We start from the raw sequence: 18,447 nt of genomic DNA, 5'->3' as shown, positions 1-18,447 counted from the left end.
ACTGCCCCGACTGGAGCGAGAATGTTTTGCACACCTTGTAATGTCAAATATTCTAACTTGGCAGCCCCTCAATGAATATATCAATGAGAATATTCTCGTGACCTTTCAGTGTCATAGTAGGATATTCCTTTTGTATAAATGGCATAGACTGTCCACATCAGCAGCCATATTCTTTATGGGACACCTTTTATTAGGCCTTGAAATCATTTTGATGGCTAGCTCTGTTTTTTTTTTTTCATCTGGTTGAAACACAGACGCAACTAAACCATAATAGTACACAAGTCACCAAGTCTCTCCTCACATAAGTGCTCAGTTGAGTCAACTGCCAAGTTAACTAAACTCAGTATTTGGTATTTCACTAGTTGTCACTGACTTCAGGCATTCCAACTTGTTACTTTCTGGAAATGATCAAAGTCCTCTTTAGCTGCACCTTTGAATATTAAGGAAGAATTTGTTTTTCAAATCACTCAAAGGTTCTTATAATGGTAATATCAGCCTTTGTCCATGAATTAAATGAATAGATCGCTTAGAAGAGTTAGTAACATTCATAAAATTCTGTTGCTGATTACATACATCACACACTGCTAAGCGTTAACCTTGATGGTGAAATGCTGCAGGCATGGCCAGGTGGGTTAAAGCGTTTGACTCGTAATCTGAGGGTCACACCAAACATGCTCGCTGTTTCAGCCGTGGGGGCATTATAATGTTATGATCAATCTCACTATTCGTTGGTAAAAGAGTAGCCCAAGAGTTGGCGGTGATGACTAGCTGCCTTCCTTTTAGTCTTACACTGCTAAATTATGGACGACTAGCACAGATAGCCCTTTAGTAGCTTCGTGCGAAATTAAAAAACAAACAAACTGATGGAAAAAATCCTTTCCAAAAATATAATAAAATTCCCCTCCATTGTATTGTCTGAAATTGATCATATAATTTCAATCTTTTAATCATTTAATCTATAAGCATAATTCTAGATGACCAAGATAACACATTCCGGTATATTGTGAAGCTCATGTCGTTCTTAGTTTAGAGTGTGATTGTGGCAAAAGGAGGTCTAACCCGATGTTTCTTCTATGAACTCCTCAAGAAAACCTTCACGACAAAAAATCCAACAAATCTTATAAATTTCTAAAAAAAAAGAAAAATATTTGATTTTATGTTATATAAACAACAAAAACTTAATCAATGCTGTTATGTGTAGAATGTGATATAACAATCGGACTAAGACTGGCTTTCCACATCGATTCATGCTACTATCGTCTGCTAAGAGCTCATAAAGTATTTCCTTAAGAGCAGTTGCAAGACTCTGAAACAATCGGATCACATTAAACATCTCACAAACTTCCAACCACTCTACTAGTGGAATATAAATGCAGAAATTCATCCTGGTATTAAAATATTATTCTCAGTTCGTGTAACGGTGTAGCTGTTTCACGTGGTACTTTCATTAGTGAACGAAAGCATTGTATTGTCTGACAATAAATTTTGTATTAAACAAGCCGTGAAATGCAGCTGTTACTACACAAACAAAATATAAAATCTCAAAACATTTTTCAACATGTGTGATACCAGATATATTTAACCTGTGGTTTTACTTATTGAAATGATTTCTATTTAAATAAGTTTGTGTTTTAGGTAATTTTAAGGGAAGTTAACTGTTGAGGTCAAAATAATTAAACTGGAAAATTAAAAAACTTGTGTAATGAATGATTTGTGTCTTAGCACAGAAAGTTTTAATGACTAGATATTTAAATGTTCTAGAAAAGTTTAGTCCTTCGTAATTGTATTTAAAAGTGAACTCCAAATGCTCTTCCTCTTCAAAAAACCCTTTGATTAAAAACAACAACAGCGTAGAGTTTGTGTTATACTCTCAGATGCAACATTTCTGACAAAACATAAAATGGTGTTTCTATTTATTTCACTTAGTCATTTCTATACATATAACGGAAAAATATATTTCAAGAGTGTTATATTTGGGATTGGAATCATTAAGAGGAAAAAATATATAGCTTTATGTATACCAGTTATCCAATGTGATAGTGCTCAAACACTTTATTAAGTGCTCATTGTGTCACTTAATTTCATTAAAAAGTTAAGAAAAGTGTTTTATATTTTTCATTTTGAAAGCTTCATATTATTCACTTTAAGTTGTTTTGAATTAAGCATAAAGCTACACAATGGGCTATCTGTGCTCTGCCCACCACGGGTATCGAAACCCGGATTTTAGGGTTGTAAGTCCGCAGATATACCGCTAAGCCACTGGGGGGGGTCACTTTAAGTAGAACATAATGTTCGGTAAAGAATTGTAACGGATTTACTGTTATACATTTATTTTATTATTAACGTTTCTTTCAGTATAATTCTTTATCCATGTGGCGTATATTGTTTGGAAGTGTATTACACGAGTCCCGCCTGTTCTCTAAATTTGTAGAAGATTCTCGAGAGTAAGAATCAACAATGTATGTTTTACGAAAATATTATCGAATATTCTTGAACGTTCGAGAATCTCGCTTAACTGGTATAAAAGCTAGTCGAGAGATAGTAACAGAAAATTATTTGGTCGCTACAGTGAGTAAGCAATAAACTTTGGAGGCTGTAATTGTGATTAACGCTTATTAATAGGTAAACTACAGATATTTGACCAGAAACGTTTATAGATTTCGAACACTACAAACTATTCAACTTCAGTAAATTAACTTCGGACGTTGGCATTTCTACGAGAACATTAAGTATCTTCATAAGTAAAACGTCAGTTTGTAAGAGTGTGAAGCCAGCCAAGAAATGATAGCATTAGCTTAAGCGAGATGTAACAATATCAACTTAGAGTTATTTTTCTCGCCGTGGACCTAGATCGTCGATAAAATATTCAATTCTAGGCCAGAGAGAAAATTCAGTATAGTGTGTAAAACTCTTGTATTCAAACCAATATTTGTAATAATTATTTGAAAAAAAAAAAAACGTTATTATAATTTGTAATTTAAAATATACATTTGTGTTTGTTTTTGAATTTCGCGCAAAGCTACAAGAGGACTGTTTGCGCTAGCCGTCACTAATTTAGCAGTGTAAGACCAGAGGGAAGGTGACTAGTCGTCACTACCCACCGCCAATTCTTGGGCTACTCTTTTACCAACGAATAGTGGGATTGACCGTAACATTATAACGCCCGCACGGCTGAAAGGGCGAGCATGTTTGGTGTGACGGAGATTCGAACCCGCGACCCACCTGGTCATGCCGGGCCATTTGTGTTAAAAAAGAAAACTGTGTGTATTAATCTTGTTGGCAAAAATTATACATTTGATACATATTGACAATCAACTAATTTCTAAATTAAAGTTTCCGACTATTTGAAATCTTAATACGTAATGTAAGTAAAATAATAAATCGGAGACTTATCCTAAATAAATTATAATACGTATTAGAAGATACGTAGTTTAATAGCCTTTGGGCAAAATCAGACAGAACTTTCCAATGAAGCCAGCCCTTCTGAGGAGTACATAGGCCCTTAGAAATTGGATACAACACTATTATTGTCTATTTTCGTTTAAACACAATGTGTTACTTTTAGTTAGTATGATACATAGGTTAAACGTCTGGAGTTTGAATGTTTTATCTATAAATCAACATAAAACAGTCCTTTTCTTAGGATTATTTACGTACAATTTTAAATTCAACTAAAATATGTGGACAATCGCGTAATTTATGAAGCATAAACAAAGAGATAAATTATAATGAATTAAATATATATTATTAATTCTATATATTCATATATTTTGTTTATTATTGAATAAATACATTTTGAAGTAAAAATATAACTCTGGTGAGTCACTCATGAACTACATATTAGTATATTAGCCTGCACAATCGTTGACTACCTCCATTTTTTGCCACTGATCACATGACGGAATAACCTCATACTAACCCTAACCTCATAGCTAGCAGAAGCTTGACCAACAAAGAGGCAAAGAAGTGTAGTCGAGACAGTTACACGTTGGTAAATGTGGCTATGTAACTAAAAACGTCATAAACTATTGGAAACGTGTATCAAAAAATACAATATAATTAGTACGGATATTTTCATTCCAAAACCAACCACTAAAACCAAAGGTCATCTAGAAAGGTTTATTCTGAAAATTTCAACAACAGAAATATTTACAAATATCTACGCGATCGATACGATAACACTTACATGGGTGAAATGGGACGTGACGTAAACGTTAGGATCAAAGGACATTTACAAATACAGCACAATAAATAAACATCCCATTAACGTTAGAAACTGTATAATATGCAGGATATACAGGATAAATAAAGCAAGCGTTAATTATTCACGAACTAAAACGTAATTTAAATCAAAAGACAGGGCTACCTTATGTCTTCTATACTGGAACAAAATGCTTGCGCAGTATTTCACATAATATACACAGTTACCTGATAATGATCACACGAGAGATTGAAACTTTGAAATAAAGATAAAAAAATAAATAAATAATCCACTCAAGAGTTGTACATCTGAACTTTTATTTAAAACCAACTGTAATTGACTGGTTTCCCTTCTTTCAATTGATCTCCACATTGATAGAGCATCCTTTTTTGAGGGATAACAATAGTTCTTAAAGATATAGAGCACATTAAACTCTGTTATTCATTTTAAGTGACATTTACGTTACTATATATACGAGCAAAAGTCACTATACAGTTCCACAATTATTTGAACACAAAGAAAACTGAAACACAAAATAAGCTATTTCTGTTAACTACAGATATGAACTGGACATATTCTTATGTTGTTCTTCAACTTAAGTGTTAGAATTGTCGACCATCAGCGTTAACTCATGTCTGACATCTATCATAATAAATAAGACAAAGAAAATCGAATATCTAAACCTTTCTACAAGAGTAAAACTATTTAACTATGTGCAACTATATAACAACTTTGTCCCATGATGTATGTAGTAGCATTAGTTGAATGATCAACCATTCACAGACGTGATCAACAGATGTCTAGCAATAAACTTCATTCACAAACACGATCAACAGATATGTAACAATAAACATCATTCACACATTTGATCAATAGATGTGTAACAGTAAACATCACTCACACGTGATCAACAGATGTCAGACTTGTATAACAATAAACTTCAATCACACACGTGATCAACAGATGCTTAACAGTAAACATCATTCACTTGATTAATAGATGTGTAACAGTAAACATCATTCATACACGTGATCAACAGATGCTTAACAGTAAACATCATTGACTTGATCAATAGATGTGTAACAGTAAACATCATTCATACACGTGATCAACAGATGTCAGACTTGTAAAGCAATAAATTTCAATCACGCATGTGATCAACAGATGTGTATCACTAAACTTCATTCACACGTGTGATCAACAGATGCCAGACTTGTACAGAAATAAACTGAGGCGGATAATCAATATCAGGTCATAGCCATGATATTACATTTTCTCCTTATATTTTTTGTGTGCGTCCCTACACATTTACAAATCAGCGGTTCGAAATGAAGTTAGAAATGAACAACTTTTGTGTCAGGTTCTACAATCTGAGATGACGCCAAGTGAGTAATTTGTCTGGTAATATGAATACAGTCAAACTAGCTGTATGATATGTAAGTCAGAGTTAAGTTATCAAATAAACCATCTTTGCCGAGACCCATATTTTGGAAATCTTTATACATTTAAAGCAGGATATATGTCAGTGGAGCAACATGAGGTTGAACGATTCAAAAAGACGTACATCATTTAAATTTCTGATTCTTTATTTGTATATATAGCTTATGACACATAATTATGTTATGTTACATAAATAAATAGTTTTCTTTATTTACAAGATGAAAAACACTAGTATTTACACCTCCAATACACTCTGACAACATGCGCTATTATTTTTTTACAGTTGTCGACGTTAATAACGTGTCAGAAAGGCTCATATAATAAACCAGAATTTTCTATTAAAAATACTCTATTTTTGCTGCACACACACATTTGTTAAAAAACCCAGTTGAGAAAAAAATCACATGTTTAAGTTAAATCAGTGTGTCTTAAGAGCAACACCAAAAAATATATTATTTGTAATCTCACAAAATAAAACAAAAATATCACGTTCTTATGTACTATTTTGCGGCGTTCTTTTGCAGACTCGAGTTTAATTAAGTAATTTATTGATATCAATACGTTTGAATTTTATGGTTGAAGAACGTTTAGATAAAAAAAAACACACACAAAAGAAAGAACTACAAGTAGCAATCAAAAATCGTATGTCAGATGTTGGTCACCGGCAATTTGCAAGGATTGTTTTCAAGCTGCAGAGGAAACTCGAAGGCGAAATAATTTGACAGTAATTCACCGGCTTCTACGAGATCTTCTCGTGACTCGCCGATAGTAGGACTCAGAGGACCTGTGCCAACAGGTACCACGTGACCATTGTCTTCGTGTGAAGTTCTGCCTTCAACAAAAGAAAAACCGGATGGATTTCTTCAACAGTAAATAGAAACCAACGGTTGACGCCAAGTTTTATAACAGGTCGGCTCATACAAGCCTCAGTAAACAATCTACTTATGTATGTAATTAGATCTAAATAGTAGAGTTAAGATAAATAACCTGCGATACAATCATAAAAAGTTAAATATGGTATGGGATAAAGAATATTGGGACGAAAGTCGTAATTCTCCGAAGGCTAGGCCTAATATTAATAATAAACAGCTTTCAATGGGAGAAAATTATATGATTTTTTTCAAAATGATAAAGGCAAAATATCCAACATATTTAAACTATTCTAGTCATTTTGATTTTGCTTAATTAAAGACCTGTTAAAATTTATATATGCATGTAAATAGATATTAAAAAAACACAAAATAATGAAGAAATATAGTATAAATATAGTCCCTAATTATAATATATATATTTACTTGTATTTCGTTTGTTTTGAATTTCGCGCAAAGCTACTCGAGGGCTATCTGCGCTAGTCGTCCTAATTTAGCAGTGTAAGAGGGAAGGCAACTAGTCATCACCACCCACCGCCAACTCTTGGGTTACTCTTTTACCAAGGAATAGTGGGATTGACGGTAACATTATAACGTCCCCACGGCTAAAGCGGGAGCATGTTTGGTGTGACCGGGATTCGAACCCGAAACCCTCGGATTACGAGTCAAACGCCTTAACCCACTAGGCCATGCCGGGGCCTACTTGTATTTCGGGAAAATATTTAGAATTATTATGTGTCGTTTCTTTTAACATATTAATGTCATCAGGCATACTTTAAAATGAATGAAAAAAATAGCAGTAGTAACAGTAAAAAAAAAAATTAAAACGTGTGACTGAAAACATAAAAATAAGATTTTCCGCATAATTTAGAAGAACTGTTCATGTGTTTATAATAAAGCATTTCTATGGAGGAAAAAACATTTAATATTAATTTAAAATGACCAAAATAAAGTGGTAAAGACATTTAATATTCTTACCTTTTGAAGAAGGTTCACGGCTGCTTTTTATACGAATAGTGGGAATTCTCTGGATATTCCGTAAGCGAATCTGAGATTGGAGAGCTTTTTTGCACAACCACACGATAACTGAAAGTGCCAACACCAAGAAAACGCCCACTGCGCATCCAGCAATTATTTCTACTTTTAAACAATCTATCAGAACAATAAAGAAATAACACAGTAATAAGAATATTTAAAATAAGAATAAAATTGTTTTTAATATTTTAAGTTTTATTACTAGCTTACATTATATACAGTTTTTGCAAGAAGTATTTCTGTAAACTGTCACTTAAGTTACTGTTCTCAAAGCTGGGTAAAAAATCTGTTCCTTATTATATTTGGTCAATAAATCAAATTATCGTATAAAACTCAACGCATACTAATTATGAAAACTGAGGTTTAGGAAGGTATAACATTACAGGGGAGGAAATACTGGTGATACGTCACTTAGTGCAGTAATGTAATTTAAAAATAACAATTTAAAGTTAAATCAATTTATTTTAGAGAGACTCTCAGCTGTGTCATAATTAAAATTTATCGTACTTATCTTACCTATTAGTAATTCACTCGCCAATCAGCAAGATTAATTTTGTGCTTATATAGTTGTTTTAAAAGTCTACAAACATAATTTTACAAGCTAGTAATTTGGATGCTAATGAATTAAAAACGGCTATTGCAAATGGCTCTCGTGTAGCTCTGCGTGAAATTCCAAACGAACTAAAAGTTCACAGAAACTAATATGTCTGAAATTTCGTAGGCATACTTCAAGAGGTTGAAGTAGAATGAATATAACGAAACAAACAACAACAAAAACATTCTAAGCACTCACACACACATATACAAAGCCTCGATTGTAACAATGTAACATACCTGAGTATTCCTTTAGAAACAATGAAGCGGAAGTTACAATTGCCCTAGTGTTCACTGTCAAATCTTCACTGACAGGAACTCCTTTGTTAAAGTCAGCGTAACATTTAACCTGAACAAAATAAATCATTAGTAAATTAGGATAAATATAAACAATAAGATTTGAATATTACTAGGCCTGAAATACTAAATTATAGGAGTAGTGTTAAAATTAAAACAGCATGCAATATTGAAAACTATTTTATATATTATCTGTGTGTGTTGTGTGTTTTCTTGTAGCAAAGTCACATCAGGCTATCTGCCGCGTCCACCGAGAAGAATCGAACCCCCTGATTTTAGCGTTGTAAATCCGAAGACTTACCGCTGTTCCAGCGGAGGACTACATACATTATCTAAAGTTTCCTCAGAGCCTGCAGTGCTGCTTTGTGATTCCGGGGGGAAAAAAAAGTTAAAAATTAAAATTTTAATACCATTTAAAATCTTATAAATATTATACATAGCAAATAGTTTTAGCGAGTTTAGAGCGTAACTCGCGGCGGTAAATAAATGTTTAAAATAATATCAAAATGAAATTAAATATGAATGTAGCCGAAAATAACAGCATTATGTTAACACGAATTTAAGTTCGATTAATACATATGATCAGTACATTTCATTTTCGAAAATTTCTTTCAAAATGTGCATAACACATAGAAATTAGACATGTTCTGATTATGGTATGATTTTCATAAGGAATTCTTGTATATCCGAATCAGTATTAACTTGTCCACCAGTATCTCATGAGGTTCGTTCAGCTTAGATGTTAGTTTTAAATCCATACACAAAGTAAACAATGTAAAACAACCTCCACATTAAGAAATTGTAATAATAATAATAAAATAACTAAAAATAATAAAAGTAGGCGTATTGCATATCACATAATAATGAAAGTCTTGCTTACATATATGATACTGGAAAAACGTTTTTATTATGCAATGTGCAACCCCTAACTTCGCGAAATTTTTATCCTGTGTGAATGTAGATTTGCAATAGGGGTCATGATTTTCCCGTTTTACCTCCGTTTACCGTCACTGAGAACTTTATTTTCTCCTATTCGAATGTACAGAAAAAAATTGGACAGCTGAATTTACTGCGCGTAGTGGAGCAAAACGAAGGTGAAGTGGTAACACGCATATTTGACGCTTATGAAGTTATAAAGCGATAAATAGCGTCAGAAACAGTTCTGTATTATCAATTTCTCAAGCATCTACCGAGTATTCAAGCGAAAAACGGCCCGGAATGGCTAGGTGTGTTAAAGCGTTCGACTCTTAATCTGAGGGTCGCGGGTTCAAATCCCCATCGCACCAAACATGTTGGCCATTTCACCCGTGGGGGCGTTATAATGTGACGTGTCAATCCCATTATTCGTTGCTAAAAGAGTAGCCCAAGAGTTAGTGGTTGGTAATAATGACTAGCTGTCTCCCTTCAGTCTTACACTACAAAGTTAGGGACGGCTAGCGTAGATAGCCCTCGTGTTGCTTTGCGCGAAATAAAAAAAAAGCAAAACAAGCGAAAAACTGTGATTTGCGACCGGAAATTGAGAGAAACTTGGGAAAATGTTCTCGAAGCGGTACTATTTGTTTACAAACACACAGGATGCAGATATGACGTCACGAATACGTCACACGCGGATCTAATGCACTGTCTTCACGGGTGATCGGCTAGTTCTAACTAACAATATTAATGAAGCAAACAATTAAGACATAACAGAGCATACTTTACCTACGGAACACACAAATACTAATTGTTAGCTTAGCTACCGTTGTGTATTTATTATTCATTGAATAAGTTACCATTAGTATAGCTGCGTATAAGCGAAACTTCCCACACTTCTTTTTAAACACGTCTTGTGAGTAACGAAGATAATTTGGTCTTAAATCTTTGGGACAGGATATTACTATCAGTTACATTTTTCTATTTGATTTATAAACACATTAAACAGATCAGTGTTCAATTACATTGATGCATAAGTTCTAAACATTCTGTTGTAACCAACCATTCAAATTTAAGATTGATATTTCATTTCAACGTATGCTTCAAAATATTTCCTCATATAACTAAACCACAAGTTTAAAACACGATAGGATTTCAAGTAATTTAAAAACCGTTTTTCTCTTTAATCTTAGATACTGACTGACCAACCTGAATGGAATATAGGGCTTCAGGCCACAGGCTCAATTTAACAATATTATTAGGCGTATACAAGTGTCCAGTGATTTCCATGGATTCATCCAGGACTTTCCATGTGACTTCATACTTTGCGGCTCCTGTTGATCGAAGAGCTGGCCACGTTACAGTGGCCTCAACTCCAAAGATATTTCTACTAAATTCCATGGATAATAAAGTAGGTCTCCATATAAAATCTTCATTTTCTGTCATCGCCACAGAATAATTTGACTCAGAAACTGTTTTAGCTTCGTCCTGAACAGCAGTTTCTTTGTGATCTGTGACATACGGTTCCAGCTTTTCTGCAAGGATCCCTCTAGCTGTTATGGCAATAACTTCAACCTCTGTAGCTCTACTCATCCAACCAACTTTGATACACAATGTTCTTCTGTAGGTCTGGAAAAAAATAATACAAAAGTGAATGTTTTTGTTCATTTAATGAACTGAAGTAACATCCGACAACATGGAAGTCGTCTCTCCCTCCCCCCATCTTGGTTCCAAATCTTCCCCAAAAGTTTACTCTTTGTTTACTATATAAAAAAACACAACAATAATGCAACCAAATTTAGTTAATGAGTAAAGGATGGTTTGAAAATGTGTAAACATAACCATGAAATACAGTTTTATGTAGACAGAGATGGACCTAACGCGAGGCAGACGAGCCTGGTCTGGTCTTTTCTGCTAAAAAAGGGGTCCCGATAATTTATTTACCCCAAGGCCCCTGAACTGTTTGTTTTGCCACAGATGAAAAAATGCTGTGAATAGGTTAGAATACAAACACATATGTATGTTAGATATGATATTTTTTATTACACTAACTTGCCTGAAATATTTGTTTCCATGAGGAGTTACTTTTCGTCATTTTATCTTTCACCATAACGACGTAAACGATGTGTCCTGGATCAGATGGTTTCCAGGAAACTGGAGCAGCCCAATACAGCTTCATACAGTTCATTTTTGGAAGGTATATAAACTCAATTGGCTTTGGAAATATCCATCGCTTTTCTGCATGCGGGATAAAATTACCTGATGAATAGAAGAAAGAAAAACATATCTAGCAATTTATTACAACTTCAAGTTGTTTTTACCCAAAAAGTAATTTATTTATCTAGAAACAACTACAGTTCAGATGTAGCCTAAGGATTAGCGTTCCCTGTTGATGAAGCTAAAGATCTGTGACTCGTGTCCCATGGTTGAACCATAGGTACGCTCTAAGCGTGATACTTAAATCTCACTGTTCGGTTAGACTAAAGTGGCCTAAGAGTTGGCAGCAAATGATGTTCATTAGCTGCATTTCTTCTTATTTGTAAGTTCAAAATGAGAGAAGACTCGCGAAGATAGCCTTTTGTGTGGCCTTGCGCGAAAACTCTAAAACAAATAAACAGCCAATGGAAATCTAAAGTAATCAATCTATCTAACGCACAAGAAAACTATTGAGGAATTCCTTTTATTGTGGCAAATTATGAGAGATTATAATGGCAAGTGACAAGTTTGTTTGTTTGTTTTTGAATTTCGCACAAAGCTACTCGAGGGCTATCTGTGCTATCCGTCCCTAATTTAGCAGTGTAAGACTAGAGGGAAGGCAGCTAGTCATCACCACCCACCGCCAACTCTTGGAATACTCTTTTACCAACGAATATTGGGATTGACCGTCATATTATAACGCTCCCACGGCTGAAAGGGCGAGCATGTTTGGCACGATGGGGATGCGAACCCTTGACCCTCAGATTAGGAGTCTCACGCCTTAACACGCTTGGCCAAGCCGAGCCGCATATGACAATCATTCAACTGAAGTTTGGTCATTTGAAAAAACAATATTTTGTCGTAACTGACGAATTGGTAGGTATGTAGGCTTATAACGCAAGAAACCGGTTTTAGATACCCGTGATGGGCAGAGCAAAAATAACCCATTGTGTAGCTTTGCGTTTAAGAACAACAAATAAATAAATAAAATTTTACCAACTTATTAAAGGAAAGGTTGTTGTTGTTGTTCAACAAAAAGTTACACAACGGGCTGTCTGTGCTCTGCTCACCACAGTTACCGAAACCTGAATTTTTGTGTTGTAAGTCTGCAAACTTATCGGTGTGCTAAACGACAGGTGTTTAGAATAATATGAACTTATAGTGAATGAGGTCGAAGTAATGATTTATAAACAACTATTGAAAATCATGCTACATAACGGAAATTTCTAGTGAAAAGGTTTGTGTATACTTACTGTTATTCCCTTGTAGATAGAAAAAACACGATGTTTTACATCCGGGAAACTTGAATGGGAAAAAAGAAGAAACAAACGATACTGTTAAGACAATATATTTTTTAAATCAGTGAATAGTAGTAAAAGATACTTATTTTACTTCAACTGTGGTAACAGATAGTGTGGGTACAATAATTAAAATACGATATTTTCACTTGGAACAGAACCAAAACCCACAAGCACTAACGATTTCTCACTGAAACTGAATATCCTTAAATAGATATATTTACAATTTAATTTTCGACAGTTAATAAAACACAAAATAATCTGAGGCAGAGAACCAAATGGCAGAACATAGACTTTTTATTTTTCTGTATTAATAATACTACCGTATTAAATTTGTATAGCATATAAGTCCGGCCAGGCATGGCCACGTGGTTAGAACGCTAGACTCGTAATCTGAGAGTCGTGGGTTCGACCCCCTTCACACCGAACATGCTCGCCCTTTCAGCCATGGGGGATTATAATGTTACTGTCAATCCCAATATTAGTTGGTAAAAGAGTAGCCCAAGAGTTGATGGTGGGTGGTGATGACTAGCTGCTCTCCCTCTGGTCTTACATTGCTAAATTAGGGACGGCTAGCGCAGATAGCCCTCGTGAGACTTTGCGCGAAATTAAAAAATGAACAAACAAATATATCATTCCAACGTTCTAAACAGATCTCCTTAAGACAAACCCACGATATACGGTGGTACTCAGGTTGTTAACCTGAAGATGACGTAAGAGGGTCGAAACGTTGTTCTCTACTTTATTTTAACTAACGTTTTAATACCCATACCAGCCGACTTGATAATACATTTTTACTTCAAGTGGATTTCTCGTCATGACGAATCTCAAATGAAAAGCGTTTTCGAATAAACTGTACAATAGCGAAATTGACAAGCACGAGAACCTTAGGTCGAAAACTAGAAACTAATCTAGCATTTCTTTCTGCCTTTGCCTGGCATATTTAGCCTAAACTAGTGAGGCCGTGTTCTGGGTCATTATTGTACCCTCGAGACAGCTTTAAGCGTTAGATAATAGTTTAGTTCGTAGCACATGGCTGAAGTTGGTCCACCGCGTTCGTATAAATCATATTTTCAACCCCCTTTCTTTTGGTTACTTGACATATATTTTCTATCTATATAATTTCAACATTCTTCCTGACTAGTTATTTCCTGACCTCTGTGGCTAATTGTAGGTTTCATTTCATACTATAAAAGTGGAACCTTTCCCCTCAAGCCACACTACATCCCTATCACAGTTCATAATATAATACAACCGTATTTATTATCTTATTCGTAAATATAAATAAAGTATTTAAGTACTTTGTAGAATGTAATTTTGCATTACAAAGAAATAAAAAACTGGTTACTAAAGTAGATCGAGAAAAGGAATTATAGGATCTGTTTAACTTAAGAAACCGACAGAAACAGTTACTTACACAGATATCTGAAACATTGCACATGGGGCCCCAGACATCGAAGTTTTTATGCAGAAGTTCACATGTTTCCCAACACTGGATAAAAAAGGCAACAAAACTGTTAAATCTACAAAACTCATAAATTCAGATATCAAATTAAGAGGTCAAAACTTTATTGAGGGTGAAAATTATAGAGGACCTGGAAATAATTACTATTTATTGTTTCTTGTACCTCAGAGTCGCCCTCCTACCAGTGCACACTGGTATATCTGCGGACTTACAACGCTATAAACAGGGTTTCGATACCCGTGAGGGGCAGTGCAAAGATATCACATTGTATAGCTTTGTGATCAATTTCGAACAAGCAAACAAACGCTCCCCGATGGTTTGATGTCGGTATTGGTCGTAGGCAGAGAAGTAACCAAAATAGAAGTATTAAATTATTTGTTTTTCTTTTACCCCTTTGACATGAAGGCAGGAGACACAGAAGGCTAAATGTATCATCTTTGTTTTATCCAAAATCCATACAATATAGATTTCCAAAACTTATAATTTGCAAAACATATATTATATGTTGTTAATTTGAGATCTATGAAATGTCTTCACCAACCAAAGTTTTTATATTCTATTACACCTGTCTATAGGAACCCCGGATAAACAGAAAACCTTACATTAATATTAAATAACATGCTATAATACTTCAGTTAAACTGATTATTCTGCTCCTGAAATCACGTGCTCACTGCAACTGCTGATAAAATGTATTTATGTTTTGTCATATTTCATAACCGCTGGAATTGTGCAGTTTATTCAAAACAGCAAACATTCCTTGTAGTGTTGTTTTTAAATGTTCGTTTGGTGATTTTAGTGTTATATATTTGAAAACTTGCAGGAGTAAGAGCAAATGCGTTGGTAGTGACTGGTGCTAATATATTTGACGTCAGTATGGCATATACATTAGTCAGGGGCGTATTAACTAATAGGCTTCAATTAACTTTCAAAGCTTCGTACCAGGGAGCGACAATTTGAGAAGCTCGTCTTAGGGGAGAAAAATCCATTTTTTTTCAAAATAAATTTAATATAGATTTTTTTATAATAAAAATTAATTTCCATAAATTTTATTGCATTTTAATTTACTGTTGTTCTTATGTTGATGGATAATTTTATCACTGAATCATTCGAAAGAGAAGAGTCGTATCTATAGTTATGGGCCTAGAGCGGCAGTTACATTTAATTATGCTTTTGATTAGAATGTCATTATTCGTCACTTTAATATAAAATAAATGTAATCTATACAAATGTAAGTACTACTTACCATGTTACATTCTGGTGTTTCGTGACAAGTTAGCACAGGCTTGGTATTTAGGCTAAACTAAACAAGAAATAATATGTATATATAAGTAGAAAACAACAGTAAGTCCTCTAGTTCAATTACTTAATATTTGTTACAGTATTGGTTAAAAGTTCTTGTTGTTAATCTGCTTAGTTTTTAATTATGAACAATTCCTTTGTTGTTTACTTTATTTTTGTTTAACACCTTCCCTCCATTTAGCTACAGTACACATTATCATGCGACAGCGTGTCAGAGTGTAAAATGAGTGAGCTGCAGATACAAAGTTCTGTGAACACAGGGTAACAAGTTCGAACATTCATATCACAAACGTGTTTTGAAAATTTGAAAACATTTTATCCAGTACTGGAGTAAAAATTCAATACTGTTGATTTTGGTAAATTTATTTGGTCATTTTTGTAGGTTAGTACAGGGATCTTACACTCAGTCGAAAGTCGATATCATACCTGATCAAGGCACGTGGCTCGGCACTGTGCGATCCTCAACTGCAACTTCAATTTGTCCTTGTCTGAGGTGTACATACATTGAATACTATTCAGTAACAGATTTACGGAAACTACTACGTAAAGGATCCTCGAAATGATTGGCATGTCAACTTTAACTCAGCTAAAACAATATAAAACAGACCTGTTAATTTATTTAAATCTTATGATGTTGAATTACGATAATCTAACAGCGTTTTGTTTATCAAGACAAGGTAGAGGTCCTCTCACACTACCAAGCTAGTCTCTACTGGCAGCCACGAACCCGATCTGACGTTTAAATCAGCACCGCCTTGACAGCTTATTTCCCCTTAAACTGGTACTGTGATCCAATGACGCAAAAACTGCCAATATCCCTTTCTTGTATACTCACTAAGCATGTTTCCCATCCTATTATAATAATTCATCAACGATATCAGTGAAACACTGTCAGGCTATTTGTCAGATACGATCTGAGAATTATCTGTTTTGAAGTTCCATTTGCTACTAAAAATGATACTGCGATACTACCGGCTATTTTTCCGTAGGATGTATAAGAAGTGTCCACAAGAGAGAATTCAAAAGAAGCAGACTAATCCTAGACTATAAGATCACGTGCTTTATTAACTGCAGCAATAGGAGCTCACCAGCGACTAATCTTCAGCTGACTACAAGGTCAATAAAAACTATTTCGAACGTCATCCTCGAACAACAAACAGTCAATTATTGGTACTCAAGGGGAAACAACACGGGAGCAAATTTTCCGCTAGCCATCTGGTGGCTTTCATTGATGTGTAATACCTCCCACAGCTCCACCCATCTCAACTTATCCCGGGGACCATTTCTCTATAGCAGATATTCTGGTCTTGACCTTACAATTAAATTTAAAATTACATTACAGCGGAATAGAAGTTTCTGCCCTATTTCTTGTTCCTCTTCAACACAGAGCGCATTCCTGAAACGTGTATAATCGCTAATTTTGCTTTTGCTTGTGGTAGATAATCTTGGAAACTCGCAACTCATGACACATTTTATAACGTTACTTGAAACTTCTACCAAATGATGTAAAACTCACATCTTATTCTACCTGATGAATATATATGTATGTATATATTATAATAATTACAAACACATAACGCTGGAAAAATGTTCATTATTGTTTGATTACATTTTTTTTTTCCAAAAATGTTTTATTACGAGCGACCCCTCGAATTATGGTTTCTCAGGCGTAAGAAGAGAAGCCCAAACATAATGGAGCGTACGACGAAAACTAAACCTTTTTGTTAGGGTTACTTTAACGTGTCGGTTTTCTACACTGTAGTCGCTATAGAATTACAAAACTTGCAAATAGGATCAGTGAATGAAAGACAATGTTACAATTTCAGAAGGAGACATTACAAAAACTATTAATTTTCCAGCGAGCTGTTTCCTAGTATTCACAGCAAGTGCTTTTTTCTTCTTCTTTTAAATAAAAGAAAATGTTCAACATGTTTTGTTATAACAGCAAGTTTCGGATTACAGGAGGTGGTCTCTACATTCCTTTTGTCTGAAAGTTTTGCTCTAGGGAACATTTTATTCTCGTGGCAGGAAATTTGTAATATGATTTTGACTTGCAGCCAGGAAATATATAATAACCATTTTTCGGTAAATGTTAAGTCTCATTTTGCTGTTTGGTTTCGAGAATAAACTATTCTCGAATTCTATGTAATAGAAGGATTTTTTCCCGTCTAGACCATTATAATAGTTTATAAGAATGTAACCTTTATTTTGAGGCACTATTATTGTTTTTGTATGTTTTTGGAATTTCGCACAAAGCTACTCGAGGGCTATCTGTGCTAGCCGTCCCTAATTTTGCAGTGTAAGACTAGAGGGAAGGTAGCTAGTCATCACCACCCACCGCCAACTCTTGGGCTACTCTTTTACCAACGAATAGTGGGATTTACCGTCACATTATAATGCCCTCACGGCTGGGAGGGCGAGCATGTTTGGCGCGACGCGGATGCGAACCCGCAACCCTCGGATTACGAGTCGCACGCCTTACGCGCTTGGCCATGCCAGGCCAGGCACTATTATTAACTTAATGTAACACTTTCTATGGTTAATGACCTACCTTTTATTTCTAAGCATTTCCATTTTGTTTGCTATAAAACCGTTTTCCTCCAGCTACTTATTTTATTTTTTACTATAGTATTTTATCGTTTCTGTTGCACTTTCCCTTGCTGGCGTTTCATTTCAAAGTGGGTATTTTATCTTGATCCGTATTTGCATATCATTAAAAAAACACTTCATCAGGTTTGCATGTTATTATGAACTGAACGTTCGTTATTTATTATCGCTGTTTTAATTTTATTAGATTTTTCATATTTCTATTTCCTCCTTATTACGTTTAGTTTTAAGT

At 34.6% G+C, this 18,447-nt stretch overlaps 1 protein-coding gene across 2 annotated transcripts; it reads right to left on the bottom strand.

Moving 5' to 3' along the window:
• Positions 1 to 4,504: 4,504 nt before the first annotated feature.
• On the bottom strand, positions 4,505 to 16,739 carry LOC143252386 (uncharacterized). Of its 2 annotated transcripts, none has more exons than XM_076504400.1 (9): positions 16,035 to 16,739; positions 15,553 to 15,609; positions 14,260 to 14,334; positions 12,798 to 12,846; positions 11,405 to 11,607; positions 10,558 to 10,977; positions 8,380 to 8,488; positions 7,489 to 7,662; positions 4,505 to 6,473 (listed from the first exon to the last, which is right to left on the bottom strand). In XM_076504400.1, the coding sequence occupies exons 1-9, from the start codon at positions 16,176 to 16,178 to the stop codon at positions 6,289 to 6,291; spliced, it is 1,416 nt and encodes a 471-aa protein (XP_076360515.1). In that variant the 5' UTR covers positions 16,179 to 16,739; the 3' UTR covers positions 4,505 to 6,288. The 2 variants fall into 2 exon arrangements, with proteins under 2 accessions (XP_076360515.1, XP_076360516.1); XM_076504401.1 differs by having other exon boundaries at positions 6,283 to 6,469.
• Between the last annotated feature and the right edge of the window lie 1,708 nt (positions 16,740 to 18,447).

The sequence above is a fragment of the Tachypleus tridentatus genome, chromosome 6 (assembly GCF_004210375.1).
Source record: "Tachypleus tridentatus isolate NWPU-2018 chromosome 6, ASM421037v1, whole genome shotgun sequence".
NCBI classification, from domain to species: Eukaryota; Metazoa; Arthropoda; class Merostomata; order Xiphosura; family Limulidae; genus Tachypleus; species Tachypleus tridentatus.
The sequence above is the reverse complement of the archived record's forward strand: the minus strand, read 5'-3'. Positions and strand labels throughout refer to the sequence as shown.

Bases quoted from the DNA above. Each gene is read 5' to 3' on its own strand.
- LOC143252386 (XM_076504400.1), bottom strand. From the start codon at position 16,178: ATGCCAATCATTTCGAGGATCCTTTACGTAGTAGTTTCCGTAAATCTG. The intron at 12,847-14,259 runs GTAAGTAACTGT...TTCCCATTCAAG, and splicing joins GCAATGTTTCAGATATCTGT to TTTCCCGGATGTAAAACATC. The intron at 8,489-10,557 runs GTTGGTCAGTCA...TATTTTGTTCAG, and splicing joins AAGCCCTATATTCCATTCAG to GTTAAATGTTACGCTGACTT.